General features: G+C 53.1%; 1 protein-coding gene across 1 annotated transcript; it reads right to left on the reverse strand.

Moving 5' to 3' along the window:
* Positions 1–21,370: 21,370 nt before the first annotated feature.
* En2 (engrailed homeobox 2) lies at positions 21,371–27,681 on the reverse strand. The gene is made up of 2 exons (XM_020187494.2): positions 26,593–27,681; positions 21,371–23,512 (listed from the first exon to the last, which is right to left on the reverse strand). Exons 1-2 carry the CDS (start codon positions 27,278–27,280, stop codon positions 23,196–23,198), a joined length of 1,005 nt encoding a protein of 334 aa, XP_020043083.1. The 5' UTR covers positions 27,281–27,681; the 3' UTR covers positions 21,371–23,195.
* Between the last annotated feature and the right edge of the window lie 263 nt (positions 27,682–27,944).

Raw genomic sequence — 27,944 nt, forward strand, 5'->3', positions numbered from 1 at the left:
CCTCCAGGACCCAGCACTGAGTGCAGCTGCAATCAGACAGTCCTGGGGCCCCAGATCAAACAGAGAAGCAAGATGCCAGGAGCCCTAAGCCCAGAGGTAGTGGGGCAGGGCATCGCCCTGGAGTAGTTCCTTAAGAGCACCAGGACGTCCAGCAGTGTGGCTGATGCTCATTAAGACAGGTCGAACATGGGCTTGTCCACAGTGTCGTCTCTCTTGAAGATGGTGACATGAACCTGTATGTCAACCAGAGAGAGCAAAGCCAGCAGGGACAGGTATTACGTAGGTGGATGGGGGGTTAAATGCTGTGTTGTGGCCGCAGATAGACCACAGGGGCAGTGCCACTTGCATCCCTCTGTGGCTGGCAGGGTGGAGCAATTGGGGGTCACTGAGGTCCAATGTGGCAGACACCGTGCCATACTTTCCAACTGAGCCAGAGAGGAGGCCAGGAACCAGTGGCCCAAAGTCACCCTCACAGGCACTGACTACCCTGAAAGGCAGGGTGACTGATCAAAATTTTAACCCTCACAGCACAGCATGTGATTGCTTGCTCCACGTTGAATTAACAGTGCCTCTCTGACCACCTCCTGTCCCTCCTCTGCCCGAGAGAGAGAGCCTCGGTCCTTTTAGCATGTGCTCCTTTTGCCTTTCAGCATTTCCTTAAACTCAAGCTTCTTAATGTGTGGCTTTTTTGTTTTGTTTTGTTTTGTTTTAATACAGAGGATCTTTTTGGCAGCCTTGGGAAGACGATGTGCCGCCCTTCTTGGATGGATATATTTAAAAGTGTACAAAATAAAATATGCAAGGAAACCAGTCAGGTACAAATGGCTACAAAGTACATTCTCTTTGTGATGTGTCTTTTTCCCCCCAGCAGTCTGTGCGCACATTTTCAAGTGGTGAGGAGCAGAAGTGGTATTCTGAGATGTCTGATGGGATACCTGTGGTTAAATTGGCCACAGTGTCACAAGCATTTCTGAGTCCTGAGGCCTGATATCTATTTCATAAAAAAGAGCTGGTGGATTTCCACAAGAGATAGATTAGCGAAGATGAGGATGAATTTTTCCATGCGAGTTCTCAATTTAATCTGAGTAATCCCGTGTAGCAAGCTGAGCACAGAGAAGCCAACTGTATGGTCCAAAGCAACACAGCCGAGCAAAGCTTGTGTTTATACACGGCTGCTTGGACTTTCTCCTCTGAGCTCTCTGCCTTAAAGTGAATGCTAGTCCAGATGTGCTATCCCCAAAAGCCCCTTAAAAAGACTAATTGTTTACACTTACTATTCTGACAAAGACAGTTGGTAAAATGCCAACTTCCAAAAACCCTTTTAAGGAAGCATCATTGATAATATAAAATCCAGACCACATAACAGAATTGTCCAATTAGCAAGATTTAAAGATTCAGTTTATCAGAGGAAGTCATAATTCAGTCCCAGGGCTCATTGTGATAGCATTATAAAGTGAGCAACAAGACTGCTGGGGAAATCCTTCAGAGCAGAGAGTAAAGAAAAGAGACATTTGTAAGCAAGCGGGATGTGGGTTCCACCTGTCAGTGTTGATGACCCTTGGGCTTGGTGTGGCCAAAGTTCTTTACAAAAGAAAGAATTTGGGGGAAGTAGACCTTGAAAATACAATAGATGAAGTCCGTACACTTCTAGAAATGTCTGCCAGGAAGAATGGGTGTTTGCAGGTATTTCCTCATTAACAAATAACCTATGTGGAAAAGTGAGCAACTGATAAATCCAACATGGACTTGAGCTCAGGATTTCCTTTCCAGCACTTCCTCTGGAGTCTTTGTGATCTAGGGTTCCTAAGATGAGTGTGGAGCCCTCTTCCCAGCAGAGATGTCCTGATCCCCTCTGAGGGTGCTTTCCTGGGAGGAGGTGACACTCCCAGTCCCTGCCTGCCCATTCCTTTCCACCTCAGTCTGCCTCGGTGGTGTGACATGAGACTGTGCAGAGGGTGTGTGAGCCTGCAGTGAGACCTGTGCCTTGGACGATGGCAGTCTAGCCTTCTCCATCCACACCTCTAGCCTGGCTCTGCCCTGGCTGCCTTGGTCCCAGCTCGGTCCTCCCCACTATCCCCACACTGCTCCTTCTCCCTCCATGCTTTGTTTTCCCACTACTTAAGTCCACCTGGGGGACCCGGAGCGGACTGGGCTGCAGAAGCCTGGCATCAGGCCAGCCTGATGTTCCTTCTCTGAAATCTCGTATTTGTAAATTGTGGTCACCCATTGTCCTTCACTCTCCACTCGCCTGTCTCTCTGCCTGTGTCCTAGACGTCCTGTCCACCTATCTGCCCCCAGCCACCCCTCCCCATCCCTCTGCAGTGCTCACATCCTGACCCAGGAGCCCCTTCAAGATGCTCTTTAGGGTGCCCTCCCCCGCCTGCTGCTTCCTTGTCACTGCCTGTCCCCTGCCCCTCCAGTCCTGCTGCTGAATCTTATCACCATCCCCGGCTCTGCCAGCCTTTGAAGGAGAGTCTGCATTTCCCCCTTTTGTTTCTGTGCAGTTCCCTAAGCTGTTTGCTCATTTAGAAAAACCTCTGGCTTCCACCTCACCCCATTCTGTCCTCCACATCGAGCCCCACAGCCGCATTTCCTTCGAGAGGCAGATGCCTGAAGCCAGCCATGGCAACGGCATGGAGGCTCAGCAATTGCAGCTTAGCCTCTGCCTCAGCTTCCCCTCCACATGGAGAAAGGGGACAAAGGAAGAACATTCCGGATACCAAGCAGTGTCCCCGGTCCTGAGGCTTCCCTGGAAGGGCAGGCCCTCCAGGCAACACGAGAGAGCCTTGGGTTCATGATGAAACAGCTCCTTGCTCCCTAATAACATTTGGCACAAAAAATTAGCAGGGAATGGAGAGTGTGTGCAGAGAACACCTGACACCAGCGTCTAAGCAGAAGAGCACCCAGTGCTCCCCGTGTGGAGGAGGAGTGTTGGCCTCTGCCTTCACCACAATCCACCATTCGTGGTCAGGAGTTTTCCTGGCCTTTTACTTGGCAAAGCCCAACCTGACATCCTAGACCTTCCCTGCCCTGGAACCGTTGTCCTGAGCCTCACTGTCCCCACCAACGAGGCCAGGGAGGACAGTCCAGCCCCGTTCCTGATTATAAATGTAAAAGTCACCCCTGAGAGCGGATGCAACCACTTCCTAAGATGGCCTTCCCTTTCTCTGTGGGCAGTGGCGTGTCCTCTGTTGAAGACACAGGGCACACAGAAGACGCAGCCATGCATGCAGCCTGTGGCCATTCAGCCCTGGCCCCTTCCCATGGCTCTGTGCAGTCATCTGGGGGCAGCCGTTGTGCACCTCTTCCTCTGGGGGGGCTTCTGAGCCATGAATCCTGGCAGTGATGTGCAGGACAATTCTGCTCCAAGGGCCTCCAGGAGCCTGGCTGTGCTCCTGGACTTTTGTTCTCTGTCCCCAAGGATTCCAGCCACCTATCTCACTCCTGAGCTGCCCAGGGCCGAGGCTGGGAAGAGCCTGCTTACATTAGGCATGAACGCCAGTGACACAGAGCACAAAATGCTGTCCTGTGCTCACTGCTGGGAACCCCGACATCTGAGTACTGCTCCCCAGCATTGAGAATGAGTGCCTGGATGTGGTTCTCTCCCACTGCCTTAGGAGCAGGACACAGCCCAGAGAGAACAGCCGAAAGGCCTCCAAGGAGCCAGCCAAACTGGCGGCCACCTAGCCTTGCTCTGCCCACCACCCTCGGTGTCCTTGCACTCAGCCAAGATGCCTGGTGCCAGTGTGGGCCCTGGCTCTCTCTTCCTAACCTCCTACAGTGGCCACCTCTCAGCCATCCCTCCTTCCATTCGTTGCTGAGGCCCCTTTGATTCCAGTACCCTGAAATGCTCACAGTGGCTCTGAATGTCACCAAAATAAGTTGTCCTGGGAAGCCACCAGACACAGTGGGGCACCTGTAGGAAGTGAGCTTGTAAATAGTGACGACTCTGAAATGGTAATAACAGTGATGTTTCTTGAGCCTTTTGTCCTAAGGTTTTCATGAAGATAACCTTCTCCAGACTTCTAAAGTAGTGTCACTCTCCATCCTCTACACACAAGGAAACTGAGGCATGGTGGGGTGACCTGTCCAAGGTCACATGTTGGGGCTGCCAGCTGAACTCTGCTGGGACTGGGCTTTAAGCTTGTGTCCACTGCTCAGTGAAATAAGCCAGAAATAAAGGATGACATTGTGACTGTCCTCACATGAAGGCTCTTGAGTGACAACAGGCAGAGACAGAAGGGGAGGATGGCGGGTGCCAGGTCAGCAGACAGAGTACTCCACTTTCAGTGGCCTTCGGATGCTGGGCTTGTCCTCTTCTCTCACCCAGTCAAGTTGAGTCTAGACAGGGAGGCACCTGGTCATGTGGCCCCAAGGATGGAGAAGAACCACTCTGCCCAACACAATGGCCATGAGCCCCATGTGGCTAAAATGAACTAAAATTAAAATGCAGCTCCTCAGTTGCATGAGCCACACTGCAGATGTCCCCAGTGACCACACTGGACAGCAGTGGGCAGCAATGACCACGTCAGCCAGTCCTACAGACCACACGCTCATGGCCATGGACAGAGCAATTGGACTTCGTTCAGGAGGAACCTGGGTTTCTAGGTGACTCCTAGTTACAGAGCTTCCCACAGCTGGGGCCCACGAACAACTGGAGTAGGTCATGAGAGGAAAGGAAAGTTCTATGTTCAAGTCACCACATCCGCGGACACTTTGTAACAGCCTGCAGGCTTTGTGAGGGGACGTATGTGTGCATACATACATTAGGACTCGAATATATGTGGCTGCTTTGTGACCCATAAAACGCAAAGCCATTTAAAAGCCCTGTGGGCCTCAAGGTTGCTTCTTGTCTATAAATGTTTTCTTGGAAAGTCTTGAGAACATGACTGCCCTCAACTATAGCTCTCAAAGATGATCTTGGGATGGTGAAAACATCTTTTTACCAGGAAAGGCAAGAATCATGGAGCCAGCCAAGATCCATGCGTGGATCTGCAAGAGAGAAAGTGGAGAACTCCCAGGTGAGAGCCGAGACCAGCATCTCTGGTTTGTAGTCATGGCTGGGATCTGACCCTGATCTAAAGCGGCAGGTCTCAGCCTGGCTCTAGAGGCCATCCAAGCAGGCAAGCGAACAAGAGTCTGGCTCTAGGGAGCAGGCAACTTGATGACAGATGGAAAAACAGGCACAGATAGGGCAAGGAACAGGCCCAGGTTCTCACAGCTGCTCTCCAGATTCAAATCCAGGCACTCTGACCCTAACACCCCCTTGGCCTCCCTAGTGGCAGAGTGGAGGCTTCTAGGGACCCCACTAGGGAGAGTGTCCCTTTATCCCAGGTACCCAACCTTTCCCCAGTGGCCTTTGCTCAGCTGCCACACACAGGCAATTGTGGTCTTCATTCTGTCTGATGGGTGAACACTCCCCTGGGAATTCACGACAACCAAGAAATTCATTTTGTATAGGTCACCAAGCACCTTTTGCTAAGTGATGATAATTTGCTGTCCATGGGCCTCCATGACAGGCATGTCTGTCCACGGGGATCTTGTCCACGTTCTGTCTGTGTATCACCTCCTGGAGTCCTTTAACCCCAGCAGCCAGTGTCTAGGTCAAGCATCTGGTGAGGGGCCTCTGACCCCAGAATTCTCTGCCATGAAGGACACTCTGACTCCCTTTTTGGAATTCCATCTAGCTTGATGGAAGCCACAGCAGGGCAGTGTGGTTGGTGACCTGTGACCCCTGATGGGATGACAGGACTGCTATGGGGAAAGAGGCGCCAGTCTCTTCCCTGGCTGCCAAGTCCAGAGTGTTAGAGGAACACGCAAACTCTTCCTAGTAATTGTGACCTTAGGTGGACCAAAGAACTCAGTGGTGTTGGGAATGTGGGTGAGTTAGTGAAAATGGTAGGGACTTTCAGAGAGTAGGCCAGCCTGCAGTAAACCCCAGACCCCAGCACCAGAGGTGAGCTTGGAAGAACCCAGGATGTGCAGAGGGGCGGAGCCAGCTTCAGGGGACAGTCACAGACCTGCTGGCTCCCCAAAGCCAAGGGAAATCCCTGACTCAGCCACCAAGGGTGAGGCACTGCTCTGATAAATTTCACAGGTTGGCTAATTTTCATTAAATGTGAGCCCTAACACAGGTGTGAGATGGGTGGTAGAGGGGCCTTTCTCCTCCTGGGATGAAATTGAGGTTCCAGGGACCAGACAGAATGACACAGGAGACTCTGACAGTTCTAGATGGCCACCGGGGCCATGTGTCATTGGCTCAGCAAAAGCATGTGACCCCATGTAAGCCAATGAGACAGTGAGAAATGTTCACTGGAGGAGCTGATGATACTTTGTGGGTGGGTTCTTCTCCCTCTGTGTGTGAACCAGGAAGCCCATAGCCCCACCTTTGCCAAAGGCCAACCTGTATCCACGTAGAGAGGAAGGCTCAGGATGAGGGCCGAGGGAGAAGATCCAAAGAAACCAGCCCCCCCGCCGTGACATCAGGGAGCCTTGCCCAGCCTTGCCCAGAGCTCAGCTTACACTGGTCTTTGGGGTTTGTGGCCCAGTCACACCCTTCCTTGTCCACACCATTTGCAATGGTCTTTCCTGTCACTTGTGATCAAAGCATTCTGACTGAGAGCTGTAAATGCATTTCCTAAAGTAAAGTTCTGCCCTTGAGCTGGTAAATGTAGGCCTCCTGCAGAGACAGCAGTGCAAGGCTTAGGTGTGGAGTGACCACTGCACACAAAGCATCTTGAACTCCTCACCTGGGTGCTCAGCACCCACTCCTCAGTGACCAGGTGATGGCCCCCAGCTGCTCTTGTGTCGTTGCCCTCACTTTCAGGGTGGTTAAAGGGCCTCCTTCTGGTGGTGGAATTCAGCCAGATCAAGAAAGGCAACTGAAATTTGTGTAGCAGAGAAGAGAGCTTATTAGTCTTGTTTTTCAAGATTATTTCCAAATTTATCTCTCACACCCTCAAAGTTGGGGGCTCCATGGACAAGGCTGGGTGGTCTGAGGATTGTGTTACAGGCCCCATCCAGCTAGTGTGAGCTAAGGGTTCCCAAGACACTGCTCAATCCAGATGTCTGACCCCTGTGCTCATCCTGGGCCCCCTTACCTCAGCTTTACTAGTTATGGGGTCACTCAGGCCCTTAAGGTACTGGAAACTGAGACCCCCCAGCATCCTGCCAGCAGCAGGGAAACCAAGCTCAGGTGGTCTGAGTGTGTGTGTGTGTGGGGGGGGGTGCAATAGTCCCCAAAACACTAATGGAAAAATGAGGTGTTTCTCTTTTCTACTACAAAATGGGTTGGTTTCAGATCTCACAGCAATTAGCATTTGGTAGCAAACACAGAAACAGACATTCCCCTTACAGACTCACATGCACACAGTCACATGCCCCTGGGTGAGCTGTGACCCACAGAAATGATGGTTCCCAGCCCCAAAATTAGAGAATGTTTACCTAAAACCGGTGTTCTCTGTTCCTGCTCCTTGCTGAACCCCAGAAAGGTGTCCCCATAGACCTCCCCATCCTCATCCTGGACAACCTACTCCCAGTCTGAGAGGTGGAGCACTGAGGCTATGTAGTCTGGCTTAGTGGCACACCATGGCCCTTGCTTCTTGGCCTGGGTGCAGCTTGTGGGCCTCAGGACAGCCTCATGGCCCAAAGTCACCCCATAGAGCCACCTGAACCCCATTTACCTGCCTCCCATCACTAGGAATCTCAGTCCTGGTTGCCATCCTCTGGTCTGGGGCTTTCTGTGTCCCCAGCACTCCTCCTGATCTTTCCCCCATGCCTCACACTGCGAGGCCATCCCAAATCTGCCTGTTTACTTGCAAATGTACACTAGCCCCATGCCTAGTGTAGATCCCTGTGTGAATCCTCAGCCTGCGGGTGACCAGGTCCCTGGGAGCAACAACGAGGCCAGTTGACCCGAGACCTTGTCTCTCTCTTGTCACCCTGGCTTTGAACAGCAGCTTCTAGCACAGCCCCTGATATGCGGCCGGGCCCTTTACAGCAAATACAAAGCTCAGTGTGTAGTCACTCACTTTGCGTGAGTGCCCACGCAGAACACCCTCTGTGTATCCTCCTCTTCCACTGGGGGTGAGGCCAGCACTGGGTCAAGTGTTCCAGGCATTGCACTGTGGGTACAATTAAATGGAGCACCATTTATATTAGACACTGAACTTCTTTGTCAGGTCTGATCCTAATTGAACAGAGAGCGCAAATGCAAGGCAACAGAGCAAAGTACCCCCACAACCCCTGCGCTAGCTCCTTGTAGCTTTGCCAGTACCCAGTTCCACCATTAGCCTCTGTCACAGGAAAGAAGACATTAGGTCCATGCAGTCATTGTTGGAGGATAAAAGAAAACTCATACTCCACAGAAGAGTGTGATGCCATGGGGTGTGCAGAGCAAGGAAAGATGGAGAGACTGAGGCCCTGGCTAGAAGGGTTCTGTCTGGGACTGGAGCTGCCATAAAAAGAAGCCAGAAGGAAAAGTCACCCTGTATTTTGGGCCTGGGCTTCAAAGAAATGAAGGAAATGCATGGACTCAAGGTGGTGCATATAGGACAAAGAACTCCTTTCTGCCTTGGGGTGACACCACCCACCTCACCCCATGTAAGTGATCCCAAATGACCCTCTCCTGGCCCTTCTTGGGACATGAGCCCCCTCATGCTGAGGTGTCACTGATGTCTCACCCTGCACCTCAAGGGCTGAGGCCACTGTGGTGCCCAGCTTGCTTGGCACCAAAAGAATGTTCAGAGAGATCACACTGGGGTTAGCAGGAAGGGAGCAGGAGGAACACAGTGGTGAGCTCTGTCATGGCAAGCAGAGCTGGTCAGATTTACTGGGGGCTGTGAATGAACACTGTCAATGTCATCAAGAATGGAGAGCCAGGAGTTTAAGGAGAAATCAGAATATTTGAGCTGACAAAGAGAATACAGGCTGGGTTTTAACTAACCACCAGGGCAGGCTGTTCTGTGCAGTGAACAGCCTGCTCAACTGTATGTGCAGTACACCCTTCCACCCTGTACTAAAAATAACATGATCTATGCGAGGTGGCAAGGTAGCGTATGCCTGTAATCCCAGCACCCTAGAGGCTGAAGGAAGAGGATCATGAGTGGAGGCCAGCCTGGGTTAGGTTGCAAGAGTCTATCAACAAACAAACAAAACAAAAGAAAAAGGAAGAAGGAAGGAAGGAAGAAGGGATGGAGGGAAGGAAACAAGGAAGGGAGGGAGAGAGGGAGATAAGGTGGAAGAGAAGGAGGGAGCAAACAAGGAAGGAAGAAAGGAAGGAAGGATGGGGAAACGAGCCTCCAAATGTCAGTCAGTGGATAATGAGGTCCAAAAAATGAGAAAAACAAAACACAAACCCCCAAATCTCACTGCCTCTGGTACTCAGTAAGGTCCAAAGAGTTTACAATTTGTGAGGAAGGGTCGTGCAAGGTCACTCACATATATGTTTTCTCCTACTAAATCAGTGAAGATGAAAATTCATTTATTTGAATTCGACAAATGTTACCAGACCCAGCAGTCTCCACGGGCAGAGGGCAGTATAGGAACAGGTCTGACCACGTTAGCCTTGAATTTTCACTATTCCAGGAGATTACAGGATGGGGCTGATAACACTGGCAGAACCCCCAGGGGCGGAAGGGTGTGCGACGTCACTCAGTGGGCCCTGGAAAGAGCAGCAGACACATCTGGGGAAGATGTGCTGTCAATCCCTAGCTCCTCCTCAACTAACTTTACAGTCTTAGCCCTAAAGGAAAGCTTCAGATACCCCCGTGGCCCTTTGGTGATTAAATGGTAAGCGCTATATGAGTGGAAAGGGGTCCTCTGTCACACCAGGAGCGAGCTTCCCCTTCAGCCCAGGTGTAGACACAGAAGCGGAGGCGGGGGACAGGAGACCCTCTCTTCTCTCGGGGCAGGGCTGGTCCTGGAGTCCCGGGAGATGGGTGTTGTCAGGGTGGGGCTCTGCAGAGGGCCCCAGGGGGTCATGCGTGGTCAGGGTGAACCTTTCTGCTCCATCTCACAGATTAGCTGTTTATGTGGCCGAAGTGATTTGGAGACGGTCTGTAACCAGGCCATGCGAGCCTCATTATTCTGTACCCTGTCTAACTTAGGGCATTCAGGACAGTGAGGACAGAAAGAATTCAGACAGAAAGGAAGAGTTTGGAGAACCCACATTGCTCTTGGTGGGTCGTTTTGCTCCCAGACCATTCATCAGTAGTAACCCAGTGTCCCCAGAGAAGCTGGAGAACATGCAGGTGCACAAAGGACTCTATTCCCCCTGACCCCAACTGCATATGTGTCCTTGTGGGCTGGTACCCCGTTTCCACAAGACAGCATCACCTCTGCCCTGTGACTCTTCCAAGTGCAGTCGCCCCTGAGGGCTGGGCCAGGTGGCTCATGTATGTGATCCTAGTAACTTGGGAGGCAGAGATTAGGGGAATCATGGGACAAGGCCAGACTGGGCAAAAAGTTAATGCGAGCCTATCTCAACCAAAAAAAAAGCAGGGGGTGGGGGGAGCGGGGGTGCACAGTGGCACCTGTCATTCCAGCTAAGAGGGAGGCTAGCAGTCTACCTGAAAATAAAGGACCTGGCAGTGTGGCTCAAGCGGTAGAGCACCTGCCTACTGCAAGACTCTGAGTTCAAATCCCAGTACCACCACCATGAAAAAAAACATGCAGTCCTTTCTGGGGAGATCAACCTCATGTCCACCCCTGACTGCTCTGGACTTTGAAAGGCTGCTTGTCCCCTCAGTGCCCCACAGGTCCTGTACCAATCACAGGACTGGCCTCCAAAGCCAGGCATGCTGGCACACACCTGTCATCCCAGCTCCAGTAGACGGAAGCAGAGAATTGCAAGTTTGTGGCCAGATTGGGCTACACAGCAAGACCCTCCCTCAAAAAAAGCAAGTGCTGGGTGTAGTTCAAGTTGTAGAGCACTAACTTGTCAGGCCCAAGGGCCCCACCACCGGAGGAAAAAAAAGGCTCGAGAACCCCAAAAGAGGGAGGTCCTTTCCACTGGAGGAGGAGGCTCCACCTTAAGCTTTCCCCCACAAGTTTCGCCCTCTGTCCTCTGCCTGGAACAACACAGAGTTGAATTTGGTGACTCATTTCACACAGGGGCATCTGACAACCTCTGGTTGGAGCCTCGGCTCTGGGCTGCTGATTTGCTCTGTGTGCACTAGGTACCCTTCCAGAGGAAGGCCTTGGAGCAGGATTAGTGACAGTAACAGCAGTGACTATACTACTGACAATGTCCTTAGTGCCTACTGAGTTCTCCTAACCGGGCACCGTACCACCCTCAGCCTGAGGCCGCACGACGTGGTACAAGAGGGTCAGAATTGAAGCCTGTCTCAGCCTTTTGCTGAGAGCATCTTCCATGCCAAGCTTGCTCTATGTGTAATCTCAACAACCCTGAGTCAGCCATACTCTGCCGTTTCTGCATGGAGGAAAACAAGGCATGAGAGGTTAAGGAGCTTTGAGGAGTTAAGCTCCTGACCAGGAGTAGCTTCTGACCAGGTCAGGCTATTCCTGCGGTCCACATCCCATCCCACAGCAATGTGAAGAGCAGAAGGAATCTAGGACTTATACAAAACTGAAGCGAGAGTTTATAATTCAGCATTTTTCCAGTTAGAACACACCAGCTAATACTGGCAACCTTGGGTACTGATGGTTGCTCATGTTTCCTGGGGCTCAGTGCCCCATGCCTATGTGTACCCACTCACGTGATCCTTACCACAAACTCACTTGGCAAGAGCTATTATGTTCTTCAGCTACAGATGAAGAAACTGAGGCACAGAAGGAAAAGTAGCAACATCAGGTTTGACAGCAGCACACTGCATTTGCACAGGCCTTGCACACGGTGAAGTAGTTCATGTACATTAGCCCCCTGGAGTACCAAGTCTGGCCAGGCCCAAACCAAGTTGGAGTTATGTCACTGATGATATAACACCCTCCTAGAAGCTGAGAGTGATGTCACATGGTGATCAAGAGGTCACATGGGCTTCCAAGCGGTTGGGGGCCAGACAGCTTCATTCCTCTGAGCCTCATTGTCCTTACAGAATAGTACCAGGGTGTTTTGTGAGAGGTTCAGCATTGATTGTCCTAAATTGAATAGTGTCCCCTACCTCCAAATTCATGCCCATTGGAACATGTAAATATGACTTTATTTGGAAGTAGGTTTGCTGCATATGTAATGAAACTAAGAGGAGGTCATACTGAATTAGGGTGGACCCTAAATCCAGTATAACTGGTGTCTTTTTTATTTTTCGTGTGCTACTCTGGTTTGAACTCAGGGCCTACACCTTGAGCCACTTCACCAACACTTTTTTGTGATTTTTTTTTTTTTTTGATATAGGGTCTGGCAAACTACTTGATTGGGCTGGCTTTGAACCACCATCCTCCTGATGTCTGCTTCCTGAGTAGCCAGGTGTGAGTCACTGGCACCCAACAATAATGACTGGTTGTCCTTATAATCTCCCCTTGATTATAGTAATTAATGGGTGTGCTCCATACACAGTTGGGATCAAGCAGCAGTGGACTTTCCTGGAAACCAGGAGCAGTAGGGATGAGGTCTGCCTCAGTGCAGAAGTACAGGAGAGAACCACGTGGCCATAGTAGGCAGAAACAGCAGTGATGGGTGTCTAAGCCAAGGACAGCAAGGGCTGCCAGCAACAGGGGAAGATAAGGAAGAAAGGCTGGACTTCCAGCCTCCAGACCTGAGGGACTACATTTCTGGTGTTTAAGCCACCAGTCTGCAGTACCTCCGATGGTAGTGGTGCCATCGAACCACTACCCCGGCACAGTTGGCACTGGGTAAATGCTAGGGACTATTACTATGTAAGACAGACAAAGAGCTGGGGTGGAGCTCAGGGGTGGAGCGGTTGCCTAGGATGTGTGAGGCCCTGGGTTCCATCCCCAGCACTGCAAGAAATAAAAATAATAAATAAAACAAAGCAACCAGAAAGACTTAGCCAAATGTCTGGCAAAGGGAAGGAAGTGCTGGAGTGCCTCCGAGGTGACAGAACAGTGAGAAGCCAGCAGAGAGGGGATGCAGAGACCCTTCCTGTCCAGTTTGGCTGCTGCCTGAGCTTCCTTGGCTTCACTTCCTAGGCGTTTACACTCAGCCTTGATTACAGTAATCACGGGTGTGCTCCATACACAGAGGGATCAAGTAGCAGTGGGCTTTCCTGGAAACCAGGGGCAGTGGAGGCGAGGCCGGCCTCCGAGCGTGGGGGCCCTGCCGCCTGCTTGGCTTCTGGGGACCCCGGATGGTGGCTTCAGCCTGGACCTGCCCTCCTGCTGGGGACCGGGCGGGGCTGCGGAATGCAGAGGACGCGCTTTAGTGGAAGCCGGGTTTCTGCCCGAGGCGCACGGAATTCTAACACAGCCTGGAGCAGAGAGACAGAAATTGCCTTTTAGACGGCTGCCATCAGCAATATTCCGCGAGCAGGTTCTGCAGCGCAGTTTAACCTTCCGTGACCTCGCAGCCAGGCGGGGGGCTCCCTCCCTCCGCACACTCGCTCAGCTGTTCAGACACATCTGTGACTCCTCCAGCCTTTCACCCCACGGTGTTATTTCCCGGGGAGCGCTACCGCCTGACGCTCTCTCTTCTTCGCGCCGTGCCCGATTATGTCACCGGCGCGCGCGCACGCACGCGCGCACGCGCACCTAACTGGAGCGCAAAGGAGAACCCGAGCGCGTCTTGAGAATCAGAGCAATGCCGCATGTACAGTTGGAGCTCAGCAAATAATTAAGAGTAATGAAAATTGACATTGTAAAAATTAAAGTGAGAGGGCTGATGGAAAGAAATTGGTCTGGTTGTCAAAGCCCGGGCCTAAAGGGAAGCATTGCTTTGGAGAATCTTTTAATTAATTTTCGAGTTTGTTTCGCCTCCGCCAAATGAGCTGAGCCACGAGGATCCTCTGCAGAAAGACCAGCGAGGGATGAGCAGCGTCGGGTCGGGGACAGTCCCATCCCGGGCTTCCGGAGTCCCCGCCTCCTCCCCCAGCCAGGAAAGCTTAAGGTGGGGGTGACGCCACGCAAAGAGGGGTTCGTTTTGTAAATTTACTTTTATTACCGATGAATAAACCAAAAGGTCTACCTCATTCGTAGCTAAAATAAAACTGAGTCTCTGCTGCCTGACCAAGTTCAGCCTCTGCGCTGCAGCATTAACTTGTATTCTAACAAGATTAAAATATATTTGTCCGGGGATTAGCATACTTAAGTCTCCTTTTGCCTTTTTAGCAGTGGCAGGGCACTTTGATCTGCCTTGCGTGGCAAGAGCGCCGCTTGGGCCCGGCTATCCGACTGCCAAGTGTGAAATCGGCCTGATGTCATCCTCCTTCTTCATCTTTTACATCTTTCACCAGCTTAATTGTATTTCCGCCACAAAGCTCGAGTGCCTCATTGCGTATTCAAGTTTGACTAGGAAGCGTTTTTTTTAAAAAAGTGCGCATGAAATACCCCTGTGGGGGGAAGGGAGGAGGTTGGGCAGGGGGCTGCGAGTCTTCCTGGAGCAAAAGCAAAGGCTGACACTTGCTTTGGCCCCAACAGGCCTTTCTACCTTCGTGGAAATGGGCGCGAGTTCTGTGATTCTGCATCAAGTAGAGGGCGTCGTGGGCCCGTTAGACAGGGGGCTGTTTTGGTCTGAGACTCCAGTGCTTCTGAATTACCTTTTTCCTCTGACGTGCTGGTTTTGTTTCTCTGGGTCTTGAAGTCCACAGAGTGCCCCTGGTCTCTGCATAAAAGGTATCTTTCTCCCTCCACACTGATGAGCCTCTACTGGGCTCCTCCACTCGGAGGTGGTGCACACTCCTAAGATAAATTCTGGGATCTGGCTGGTCTTTGACCACCTAAAAAAACCCAGAACATTTCACCTCCCTCCCTGGTATTCTGGCTGTCCAACCCATTACAAACCCCACCAACTGCTTGGAAGGACCAGCCTATCATTTGAGTAGGCCTTAAGTCAGGCCGAGTGTGGCACCTGCTTATAGTCACCTGCCTCCAATGCTACCAAAAGCCTGTTCTTGCAGGGCTTGAGGGATGGAAGCAGCAGGGAGGGAAGGGAAGGAGGGAGGACTTCAACAGGGAATGGCCTGTCAGGTCCAGTCATTCCAGCTGTGTGGGTCACCCTTTCCAGGCACACCAGTATTTGGGACAGGAAATGAGCCACCTGTAGGGGTGGCTGCACTTTGACCTTCACCCCAAGCTCTGGGTGTCAGACTCCATTCACACTCTGCTTGAGAGCCTCTAAGAGTAGCATTCTCCCGAGGGGGGGAGGGCTCACATGTGGAACTCTGGTTACTTCCACATACAAGCCGCACAGAGCAGAAATGCAGCCAAGTGTCTTTAGCATTTGAGAGGAGCAGGTCAGCACTGGGAAATCTCTCCTCAGATGGCTCCCTTTGTCCTGGCTTTCCCAGTCTTGCCCATTTCTGGTGGGGTACACACAGATAGCTGCCGGCTCACTGTCAGCCACTTGAGGAAAACCACTCCATGAGGTCTTTTAAAAGGTGCAGATTTGTAACTGTTTTTATTTTGAATCACCACTCTTGTTAGAATTGGAGGTTAACACACATTGCTTCTTAAATTGAATGATATAATTATAAAATTATCTCCACATAATTAACTCAGGATTATGTTTCATTCTAGTTAGCATGTAATCAAAGCCTGTTATGCTTTTAGCTATAGGAAGAGCAATTAATTCTAAAGGGTTACTTAGACCCTTTGCTATTTAGACACAATAGCTCATCACACCATGAGAACGCCCATTCGTTCCTGGAGGAAGCACTACAAGGTGGAGTGGCCTGATTCGAGGGGTGTGTCCAGACTCCCAAACGTGCTCATAAGGGCTTGGATGACCTTCAGCCGCACTGCCTGGGTTTGGGGCCTGGTGATTGGAGCCAAGTCTGTCTCTTCAGTCACTGCTCAGGTGGCAATTATCATTTGGAACAGAAAACAGGTTGTGTGAAGAGTAAGTGGGCTTCTCTAGAAACCCAAGACAAAAGGCCTTGTTTATTCTGAGGTCAAGAACAATGTGTGTGTGGGGGGGGGAGACCTGAAATAAGGCTGGGGGTGTGCCCAGTGGTTAGAGGTGCACTTGGCATGCAGAGGCTCTGGGTTCAATCTCTAGCACCCTCCAAGAAATCCTGAATGAAGACAGATGCACGTTTGTATCCCCACCATTATACAGCACACAAATAGCAAGTTCAGAATGAGTAGAGGGCAGCATTTCTGGAAAGTGTTACAAAGTCCTGGGCCTCTTGTTTTCCACTCTCCCTCAGCTCCTTCTCTACCATGTGGATATTACCTCTCTACTTTCACTGAACAACTGCACAGATGCCTTGCTGGTTAGCAGGGGCCAGTGAGGTGTGGGTGCTGAGGCTAGGGCTCAGTGCTGGGAGGGGGCAAGCCCACATGCTCACCTGCAGAGGAGCCAAAGCCCGGCTCACTGGTCCAGCCTAATCAGCACCAGGCGCTCTGTGTTATTAACTCACAAAAAGCCCTTGTGGGAAACCTATTAGGTGGATGTTCTTTCTGTTTGAGAAAGAATGGACCCATCCCAGGGAGTCCATAACACACTAACTGGTCAGTGAGCAGTGGAGCTGTGATTTGAATGCAGGGCTGTCTACTGTCAGAACTCTGTATAGTAGGCTGGGGGTGTAACTGTCGCAGAGCAAGGCCCTGGGCTTGATCTCCAGCACCAAAAGTAAAGTAAAGTGAAAAAGAATCACAGTAAAACAACAAAACTCTGTACTTTCCATGGAACCATCCTTCTTTCAGTGCTAAGGGACATTGTAGAAGTCTTTGCACAAAAACCATGGAACTGGAACTGCCCTGGAGTTTGCTGTGTGAGGAGCTATCCTCTGGGTGTCTGAGAATCAACACGTGCCAGTTCTCCAATTGCAGGCTCCAATATTTCCCCAATCGTGCCAGGAAGGGAGCACATCCCTCATTCATTTGGGAGACTGGGAGGTCCCCAATTTTCATCTGGAGGTTAAGCTCTGGAAGTCACAATGAGATTGAGCTGTGATGAAAGTGTGTTTACTGGGGACCCTTCCTTGTAGTAAGAAAGAAATAGTCTGAGGATTACTTGGGCAGTCAAAATCAGAAGGATGGAGAGCAGGAGGGTGGTTGCTAGTCTTTATGGGGACAGAATTTCAGTTGTAGAGATGGACGGTGGTGGTGGCTATAGAGCATTATAGGTGTATTTAAAATTCACACAACATGGCGGGCAGAGTGGCTCAAGAGGTAGAGCGCAAGCATGAGGCCCTGAGTTCAAACTCCAGTTCCGCCAAGATATAAAAAATAAAATACACATAACAAAATTTCCCATCTTAACCATTTTTTCACTGTACACTTTCGTGGTACTGTATGATTTTTAAACAATGCGGCGGTTGGGGGGGCGGCGTACAGTAGCAATCGTGAGATAGTTGGCAGGAGCAGAATTCCGCAAAGGGCGCGTAATACTGTGATTCCTTTTAACGCCTGAGTCTGAAGAAACGCCAGCGTGCAGAATGCAGTGCTGTCGGGAGTGGGAGAGCAAAGCTATCAAAGAAAGAAAGTTTGGGCCTAAAGGGAAAACGCAGAAGCAGCATCTTGGGGCCCACTAAGGGAAGCCCAGAGCAGGAGCCAGGGAAGTCCCGCGCGCCGCCCCTGGGAGGGGCGACACCCGCACAAATAGGGCAGCAACTCCTTGCAGCCTCTGGCAGCTGGAGCCTGTGATTACCCATCCAAGGAAAGAAAAGAGAAAGGCAGAAAGGAAAGTTAGTGGAGGGGGTAGAGGTTGGGGAAAGGAGGAGGGCAACCCCCGATGACAGAGCCTGACAGTCCCCTTCTAGACAAAGAACTTGGCGGGAGGCGAGAACCCCGAACGCGCCGGCTCAAAGGAGCGAGGCGTCCCCTTCCGCAGGCAGCGCGCGCCGGGACCGCGCGGCCAAGTTTCGCGTCTGGACAGATGGGTCAAGCGGCGGCCCGCCCCGGTCTCTTCCTGACGGTCTGTGCAACAGTGATCCTCACCATCGGTCCCACGGACGACTCAAGGCTGGGGCAGGGTCCCTCCCGCCTGTGTTCCCCACCGAGCCCCCTCCACGGTGGAGAAAGAACTGCGGGCCAGGACCGACAGGGGCAGTCGCGCAGGCCCACTACGCCCTTGGCTCTTCCCTCCGGGGTCTTCAGAGGGGCTGGGGGTGGGAGCCTCTCTGGGACGCCTTCCAGGCAGAGGGGGTGAAAAGGCAGCCCGGGAGGCAGATCTTGACCACTCTTTGTCTCTGCTCCCGGCAATGTGCAGGGCTCAGTCCTGGAGGGGATGGGACAGCCGATGGGGCGGGTCCCGGGGCCTGGACCCAGAGTTTCGCCTTCTCAGAAAGTCTCCCTAGCGTCCGTTGGGAACACAGAGGGCCCCAGGGCCTGGGGAAAAGCCTACTCTCCACCATCTTGTACACCGCTAGGCCTGGTGCGGGAGAAGGGCCGTAGGCCCTCCCGGGACACCCGCCCTCATGGTGGGACTCCCCCCAAAGCCATCGGAGGGAACTGGGCTCAAGCTGAAAAGCTGGCTGTCATCCTAGCGGCTAGCACGAGGCCAGCACCGACAATAACAATAATAATAACGCCATCATCGTCTTCCTTTCGGGCGAGAGCTCCCACGCTCGATTAAATCACATAATTAGGAACTACTTTAATGAGTGTTATTACGTTTCGGGCGATTTCAAGAATGGCCTTTTCTTTTCCAGGGGCGGGTAGCGTAAGTGTAATGAGGTATTTGAGATTATTAATACAAACATGAATTAGGGTTGGCCTGGCGCATCAGCGAGGCGCACGGGCATGGCTCACAAACGTACAGTGGCGGGCTCCCCCCGCCAGCCGGAGCCGGCCAACCCCAAGTTCCAGGGTCCAAAACTGTGTCCTCCATGGCTACCGCCCCCTTCGCTTCCTACTTGGAGGCCTAGAGAGGTCCTAGCCATCCGCCGAGATGGGGCTGAGAAGTGCGGAAAGGGGTTCCCGCCCCGAGGCCCGACGCAGGACCTATAGAGTGCGTGCAGAGGAGCGTCGGGATGGGGGCAGATCAGTTTCCCTGAGGGTGATTTGTGTCACGCTCGACGGATTCCTTCCTTGGGGGTTGCGCAGTGGCCCTTTGTCTTCAGTCGTTATTAACCTCCCAGCTCGAGGCGGCTCCCCCTGGCAGGCTGTAGTTTTCGGCAGAACCGGGACCCTCCGGGGGCGCTTGAGGAGCTGCCCGGGCAAGTGGAGATCTCGGAGGTCGGATATTAAACCAGCGGGAGACAGAATAACTTTCAGCAGATCCCTAGCGAACAAACGCTTCCTCCCGCCCGCCCTCCGGGCCCGGAGAGGGTATTTGCATATATAGTGCAAATATGGGGTATTTGCTGGGTGCGCAGTCTTTACTGGCCACACCTGTGTCTAGTAGCCTAAGACACCCCCCCCCATCGGTTTGTCCTTAACTCAAGGAAAAAAAAAAACCCAAAAGGACTAGAGCCCTCTTGGTGATCAAGCTGGGGTCACCTATGAGTCTCCTTCTTTCCTCTTTGGGAGAAAGTGCAGGGCGGGTCCACACTGTTGACGATCCGGCTTTGGTGACCCTCCCCCTGACTCCAACTGGGGGCCAGACCTTACTCAACCGACCCCTGTAGGCAGTGTGGGGAGGGGGACCCTTTCTTAGAGAATGGGTCGCTGAGACCCGGGAGCCCTGCTGAGACCCGCAAGGGCCCTTGCTTGCTCGCTTGCTCTGGCCTAGGGGCCGAGGCTGGTCCTCCTGGGCGGGCCTCCCAGGCTCTCGCCGGGTCTCGGTCCGGTTGTGGAGGATTGTGAACTCAGCTCCTCCTGACCTGGTGGGACACGCCAGGCCTGCAGGCAGGCGGTCGTTCAGCTTGGAGGAGCAAGGACTTTCTTTGAAAATGAGCTTTGGTCTTATGCACTCTTGGGAATTCCTCCTCCTGCGGGGTGACCATATAAGCCAGAACCCAAGTAGTGGGGCTCCACCGATGTTCGGTGTCTGCGTACTAGGTCCAGATCCAAGGCACACAGCGTCATGGATGCCCCGGCGGGACCAGCGACCTGCAGGCCCCAGAAGGAGTGTCAAGCCCATCTCCACTCCTGAGCCCCTGGTGAGAGAAGGCGATTGTCGTGAGTTAGCGGCTTAGTCACTGTTGACCAAAACAAGTAATGGACACAGAAGCAAGACAGACCCTCAAGCATCTGAGGACTCACTCAGTTCAGTCCTCTATCAGAAACAAAAACAAAACAAAAAACCCCATACTAAATGCCACCGTGAGCCTGGTGTCTGCTTGAACGCCCCTGAAGACGGGGGACTCATCACCTCACAAAGCTCGACCCTCTCCAGTGTTATGATTTGAAAACAAAATTTAAAAAAAAAGATTGCTTGATGTTGCTATATTATCTTTTTATTAAAACGAGAGGGAGGCCAATAGTGATAAATGTCCTGCTAGTCATTTTTGTTTTGTTATTTACCTAAAAAACCCTCAGAGGTGTGTAGAAGTTGGGGTCTGAGGAATGCTTCTGTGATCCTGACCCCTTAACGGTGACCTTGGAGTGCTCCTGGGACGGGTGCAGCAAGGACACCGGGCCCTCCTCCGGTGGACCTCAGCTCTCTCCATCCACGTGACTTGGAGACTTGGCAAGGAGTCCTGGGAGCGACTGCTCCGCCCGCCAGTGAAGCCCCTAAAGGACCCAGAGGCAGGCATTGAACAGAAAAACGCAACAGATGATCCTCCTCGGTGATCTCTGAATTTCTGGGAGAAGAAAAAATTTCAAGCCAAGAAAGTTTGGTTATACAGCAGTTGGCTGCGTGGGCCGCAAAGCACGAGGCGCCCTCAGATCAAAACTGGGTCAGGAAAGGCAAAGCCGGTCCGTCTTTGGAATGTTGCTAGAAATGTCGAATGTCCTTAGCTTTGGGGAGTAAAAACAACAAAAAGTAAACATAAGTGGCACTTAAAAGATTAGTCTGACTCACGTGGAGTCCTTCTACCCAGCGCTCAGGGGCAGAGTCGATGAGCACCTAGAAAGAAAGAGACCTGTTGGACTTCACATGACTGAAAATATCCAGTCAAAGGAATAGCAGCGTATTTTCAAACAATTTCTACTGGTGACAAAATGTGGACAGAAGTTATTTTGGTTGTTCTGTGCTCGCGTGCAAGATATTCAAACTGTCATTTTAGAATATCCATGTCTTGTTATAAAAGTAGCTCCCCCCCCCAACTTCCCCCTCCCCGCACCTGCTCTCAAAGGCCAAGACCAAGCAGCTCAGCATAGGGGGAGGGTACTTCCTGGACGCAGAAACACGCCTAGAAAAGTCATTCCACCCAGGGCCGCCAACATTTTATAATAAAGAGGTGTTTCTTTTTATTTAATGTAACTTTCAAGAATTTAAACACACAAAAATGCAGGGGTCAGAATGTTCACAATTTTGATAACCACAGTTGTAAATAGAAACATTCATTTCTCATAAATATGATACCGAAACAGTAAAATGCACATTTTATAAACGAAAAAAATCGCTTCCTGCTAAAAAGGCATGTTGTTTCATTGCATCTCCTAAGCAGCAGATGGTTATTCACAGAATCTTAAATTACAACCTTTGTTTTTATAGTTTTCCTTTCCTCAAAAAGGCTTCCACTATTATGTACAAAGTGAAACTCTTATCGCAGTGAAATAAAGTTTAAGGCAAAGAGAGGTCCACCCTCAGTCCCTGGAGGCAGCCGGCTCCCAGGCGGCCATGGGCACAACCTCCGGCTGCCTCTTCTGGCCCCAGGTGGACGCTTGGACACCTTTTCCCATACACTAAACAGAAGACAGTGTGGGGTTATATAGAGAGATAATGTGTTTGTTTATATATATATATATATATATATGTACTTGGTGGGGGGATATATTGAATATATTTAATTTACACTGTACCACACCTTCAAAAAATAAAATGTATATTTTTCTTTAAAAAAAAAACAAGAAAAGACAAAAAGTGAGACATGATTATTTACACACTTTCTTCCTTCCTCTACATCCCGGAGGGTTCTGAGTTTCTTTAAAGTCAAGGTAGCCACAGGTTCCAGAACTGGGGCCCTACACAAGCCTGGGGTGTGTGCACGTGCATACACAAATACGTATACACACACGCATTTATCTTGGAAGAATGTTCTCTATAGCAAAAATGGTCACTCCTAAAAACGAAAAGGAAAAAAAAAAGGGAAGAAATAGAAAAAAGAAAGGAAGACAATGCCAAGTCCCTCTGCCTGCCCACTGGCGGACCTTGGAGTCCCTGGGCCTGGCGTGGCTGACGAAGCCTAGGAAGGAGGGCGCCCCAGTGGCGGGCAATGCAGTCTTTGCCCCAGCCCCGAAGCTTGGCTGGCAGTGCGGGAGAAATGGCGCCCACTGCTCGCAGCGGGGCTGCGGCAGGACAGGGGACAGCGACACAGACACAGACATAAGTACGCACAGAGGCGCAGCCCGGGCCTCAGAGGAGGCAGGGAGAGAGACGGTGGGAGGTCGGTGAGGAGGGACCAAGAAGCTGGCCAGGGCCAGGGCGACTTCCCAGGCCAGGGCGACTTCCCAGGGCAGGCCCTGGTGAGCCAAGGGGATGCTTCTCAAGGCCTTCCCCCAGAACTCATCCAAAGGACCCGGGAGTCCTCTCTCCCCGCCAGGTCCCCTGAGTTCCCGAAGGCCCAGACAGCCTTGGGGTCGCTGGCTCAGGTTCTGGGGTTCACCAAGCCAACACAAAGTGGCAGAACTCAGACCAAATAGGAGCTATTTATTCCGTTCACAGTCGTGTGAAATGCAGCAATAAAAATCTTTGGACTTTAGCAAGTTGTTTTTTTTTTAATTTTTCTTCTTTTGAAATAATAATAAAAAAATGTCCTATGTCCCATAATGGAGTTTAGGGGATTAAAAAAGATGAAACCCTAAGTAGTCCCTTTTGCAAAAAAAAAAAAATCATAAAATTAGCATAATCTCGTAAACACAAAAAACTCAAAAATATTTTATAGTCAGATATTTCGAATTTGACACCACCTGTAAATTATATATACATAGAATATTGCAGAACGATCGCTAACACACGATATTTTCACTAATAATGCTGGTATAATCTTTATACACTGGCCCTTTACGATATTAAATTATTGCATTGTTTCGCGCGGACTGAGACCTGGCCTGGGCGCCCGCCCGCCGCCCTACTCGCTGTCCGACTTGCCCTCTTTGGCGGTGGTGGAGTGGTTGTACAGGCCCTGCGCCATGAGGTGCACCGCCAGCGTGTTCTTGTTGCCTGTGGCCTTCTTGATCTTGGCACGCTTATTCTGGAACCAGATCTTGATCTGCGACTCGTTGAGGCTGAGCTCCTGCGCTAGGCTCTGACGCCGCTGCTCCGTCAGGTACCTGTTGGTCTGGAATTCGGCCTTGAGACGCTGCAGTTGCTCCGCGGTGAAGGCGGTGCGTGGCCGCTTGTCCTCTTTGTTAGGATTTTTCTTCTTTGGTTTTCGAGACCTGGGACCTGGGTGGACGTGGAAGGCAGAAAAAAAGTGAGGATATCCCCCAGCTGGAGCCTACCTCCTAGCCCAGAGAGGAGTCACCCAGCTCATGCCGGCACAGATGCGGAGACTCCCAGAAGGGAAGTGACTCGCCCAAGGTCACACAAGGCCGAAAGGACAGGGCAGGGAAGCCTGAGTGTGTTGTGGAAATGAAGTAGGGGGTCAGTCTAGGTGGAAGGGCCACAAACCAGGAGTCTCTAGATAAAAGCAAAACTCCCAGAGGAATGCCCAAACACAAAACTTTCTGGCCTGTTTCCGCCCCCCCCCCTTTCTGAGGCCCTGTCTGGGAATAAAAGGTCGGGTAGGTGCTAGGGGAGACATGAGAGGAGAGCCTGGAGGGAGGGGCGGGGCAGTTAGGGAAACGGGAGAAGCACTGGTCCTCATTCTGGGGAGCACCCCAGGGGCTGCCAGGGTTTGGAGGACGCAAAACAGTTGGGGCTGGAGCGTTAGCCTCCCCCAGCCCTCTCCTGACTCCGCTCGGGCTCCAGAAGGACCGGAGGGAACGGGCACCCCTCTTTCGGGCGGGGTAGGAACACAGCTTCTAGCAACTCTCTACCTCATCCACTGCCAGTCTCCCCTCCCCATCCAGGAGAAAGGCCTCATCCATGCGTGGGTGCTGACACAGCTTGTCCTCGCTGGAAAACGCAGGCGGTCCAGCTGACCATGGGCAGGTACACAAACCCTCTCCCATTGCTTCTGCACAAAAGATTAATATTTTTGACCCCACCCCCTCCTCTCCATGGAGCCTGTCGTTTGGAGCAGGGGTAGTGGGAGGTGTTAAGGACCCAAACCCGGTCATCCAGGGGAAAGCGCAGAGTGACAAGGGCAAGGGAAAGAGTGCAAGCGGGCTCTTTCCTTCGGTGTGAGAAGCTCAACCCTAGGAGGTTCACAGAAGTGGGGGACAGGCCCACAAGGTCTCTATTTGTGAGGCGTAGGAATCAACTTTAGGGGCACGGAGCTGCACCTTCATGGATGCCCCTTCCGCTGAAAGCGGAAGAGACTGGAGAGGGCTGGACCCGTCTCCCCTTCAGGGCCAAGAAACTGCCGGGCCACGCGGCTCAGCGAGGGCGTGGATGAGGGATCTCTGGGGAGGTGGTGGGGGCTGCACTCCTCTCCAGTTGGGGAGTGGAAGGGTGCCAGGCCCAAGCCCAGGGAAGAATCAGGAGACAAGTGGGAGGCCCAGATGGGCGCAGAGAACACCGCCACCGCCAACAGAGCTGGACGCTCTCAGCTATCAGCGAATCCGGAAAGAGGGCCTGTGGACGCGAGAGGGGGCGCCAGGGGTGGTTCAGATCAAACTCTTTCAGTTGTAAAGCGCACCCACACTCACGCGCACCCGCCACGTAAATCCTCTCGCGCACACGCGGAGGAACGAGTGCGCGGGCTCTACGCACGCTGGCCTGGTTTAGATGGGAGTGACTGTGTCTTCTGGGGCAGAGAACCAATCCGGGAGACCCGCGGAGGGACTAGGAGATTGGGCTGTGAAACGAAAAGTGTCCCCCAGCGGCCCAGCTCCGGCTCCCAACCCACCACGGCCTTGCGCTCTCGGAGCGCGTTCTTGGTCTCCACTCCCTCTCTCCCCCTAGAAGAACGCTCTCTGTGCGCCCTCCCCCCCCAAACTCCTGCGGGCCTGGGGTTCCCGTTGTTCTTACACTAACCAACCTCAAAAGACATTGCTTTATGAAAAGAAAAATCTCTTTGAAATAATTACTTTTAGTTCCCCTTTCTGTCGATTTTCTTTCAAAAGGAAAACATTCAGGAAAAGGAAACAAACCTATGCCAGAGCCCTCTCTCCGTCCTCTTTCTTAACGCCCCGCAAAGAAACGTTCCTTACAGGGAAGGGGTTTGTTTAAGCCCTGGAAGGCCAGGGAGACAACCAGGCCAGCCGCGCTGCTGACTCTTCCGCCGCCAGGGCTTGGCGCGGCTGGGACTGTCGCGCCAGCGCCGCACAAAGCCGGCCTCGGCTCCCGGCCGTTGGGCATTGTGAGCCTATGTTAATTAAATATTAACAAAGGAGGGAGGAGAGAACAATGGAGCAAATTTCAGGTCTAGCTGGAGAAATTTGGATGTCACTAGAAACACATACATTTCTTCGGCAGCTTCGGGGCGACTCAGTCCTACTATGATCTGAGTAAATCAGCTGAGGGTTGGGGAGCAAAGGAAGTCTACTGTCAGCTCAGGGACAAATGGAGTCCACTCCTAATGGCGCTTTCCCGTCGCAGCCCCGCATGGACTGCAGCTGATGGTTTCTAACAGGGTGCTTTGAAAAAAAAAAAATCACGATCGTTTAAAAAAAAAAAAAAAGCCCAGAACATCTGCACACCCTCTCCGAACGCTGCCTCTTTCCCACCGTGAGGAAACCCTGGAGTGTCCTTTCTACTCGAGGAGCTGCAGGTGCTGGGACGGTTGGTGACTTCTCCAAGCTGTAGCTGCAGCAGGAAGCTCCCCCACAGTGGTTCAGCAAATAAAGCGACAAAGGGGGAAAGGACGCCTCTGATTTTATCCCTTCTCTGCACGTCCTCAGTCTCTCTCCCCGGTGGTCAGCCTAGGCCAAGGGAGGGCAGAACGTGGAGTCTTGCTCTTTCTTCCCTAGTACATCTGGGATAACCGATCTAGGACTGCGGGCACACGCCTCCCGGCCGGACTGAGTAGAAAGATGAAAGGGTTGAGAGTGCGCCCTTCTAGGCCTTCCTTCCAGTCACTCCTGTTCCCACCAAATAAACTACCACTGTAGTGCGGGGTCTAGGGGCGCTAAGGAGAAGCCTTCAAACGGGAGGGAGAGGCGAGAGAGACAGAGGAGGCTCTTTCCCTGCTGTCCTGAAGAAGTCCGTGCCCCCTGAATCAATGCTGTGCCCGCTGCCCGGCCGCCGCGTAGGCCAGCGTCAGTGTCCCTGCATGTGTATAGTGTGCATTTTTGCGTGTGTATGGGCAAAAGGACGCGTGATTTTTTTTCTTCCCTCGGAGTAAGTTCCCTGGCCAGCGTCGCCTCCAGTCCCCCAGGCCTCCCCACAACGGGCTCGGACTCGGGGTCCCCCGGGCTCACCTGAAGAAGGCCGGTCCGAATAACGCGTGCAGTAGACCCAGGCCGGCCAGAGCATGGGCTGTGCGCCGAGGGTGGCGCTGGCCTGCGAGCTATCCGAGTCCGAGCTCACAGACAGGTCGCCGCCGCCTAAGCTGCGGGCCTTGAGCGCCCCGTCCAGGGGGCCTCCGGGGTCGCTGCTTTTCTTAGCGCCACCGTGCAATGAGAGCGTCTTGGAGCCGCCTTCCCCGTCACCCGGAGAGTCGCCGCCGCCGGCGGGTAAGGACCCTCCCGCGCCGGGCGCGCACGGCGGGTTCTGCCGGGACTCCCTAGCGCCCGCCCCCAGGAGCTGCTCCGCGCCGCCTGCGCCGCCGCCTCCCTCGGCACCGATCGCGCCGCTTTCGCCGCCGGCTCCGCCACTTCTTCCTCCACCCGCGCTAGCACAGCACGACCCCGTGTCCTTTCGCCGGCCGAACTCAGGCCGAAGGATGTTATCGATGAAGAAGTTGGTGATGCGGTGCGGGTGCTGGTGGTTGCCTGGTGCCTGCAGGACCGCGGGCAGCATCAGAGCTCGCCGGCGGCTGGTGTCCGAGTCAGCCGGGCTGCTGCTGCCCCCGCCGCCGCCAGAGCCGCCGCCGGGGCTGGATTCCGCCTGCTGCTGCCCTTCTGCCGCTACCACCGCTTCGCTGGGCTTGGGATCATTCTCCTCCATGCTTCCCAGCAAATCCCAAACTGCCTCTGCGAGGACCCCTCTCCAGAGCAGCCTTCGGCCCTCCCGTGGCTCACACGGAGATCCCGAGTCCCCACCCCGCCGAGTCTTCCGAGGGCTTGCGCGGCGGCCGCGGCCAGGGCTGGGGTCCTACAAGTCGCCGGCCGCGCACGGAGCGGAGCCACGTTCAAATCCACGAGGTGGGTTACAAAATACCAAGAGTCTCCCCTCCGGCCAGGACGCCGGGAGATTCAAAGAGGCAGGTCCACGTCTTTGCGGCGCACCCGACCCTGCTCTAGACAGTCACAATGGTCCAGACGGGTCCCGGGGCGCCTCCCGCGCTCCGGGCTCCTCTCCGCGTCCGTTTGCCTCCGGCTCCGGCGCCGCCGCCTCGGCCGCCCCAGGCTAGGGCTGCGCGCATGCAGGCAACGCGCTCCCCGGCGCTCACGCCAGCCTGGGCCCGCTCCGGCCGCCACCGCCGCCCGGCCGTCCCCGCCCGCGCGTCCCGGCCGGCCCTCGAGGGTGCGGGGCGCGAGCGCTCAGCGCGCCCGCCGCCGCCAGCACGCACATGGAGGCCCGCGGGCCCGCGCTGCGCTCCGCCGGCCTCGGGGCCCCCTCCGCACGGCCGCCGCCCCTCTGCGGGCCGGGGCGCCCCTCCGGCGTGCGG

This window comes from Castor canadensis, chromosome 2 (genome assembly GCF_047511655.1).
Source record: "Castor canadensis chromosome 2, mCasCan1.hap1v2, whole genome shotgun sequence".
NCBI classification, from domain to species: Eukaryota; Metazoa; Chordata; class Mammalia; order Rodentia; family Castoridae; genus Castor; species Castor canadensis.

Excerpts from the sequence above, each read along its gene's own strand:
- En2 (XM_020187494.2), bottom strand. The coding sequence starts at position 27,280 with ATGGAGGAGAATGATCCCAAGCCCAGCGAAGCGGTGGTAGCGGCAGAA. Across the intron at positions 23,513-26,592 it reads TTCGGACCGGCCTTCTTCAG|GTCCCAGGTCTCGAAAACCA; the intron begins GTGAGCCCGGGG and ends ACGTCCACCCAG.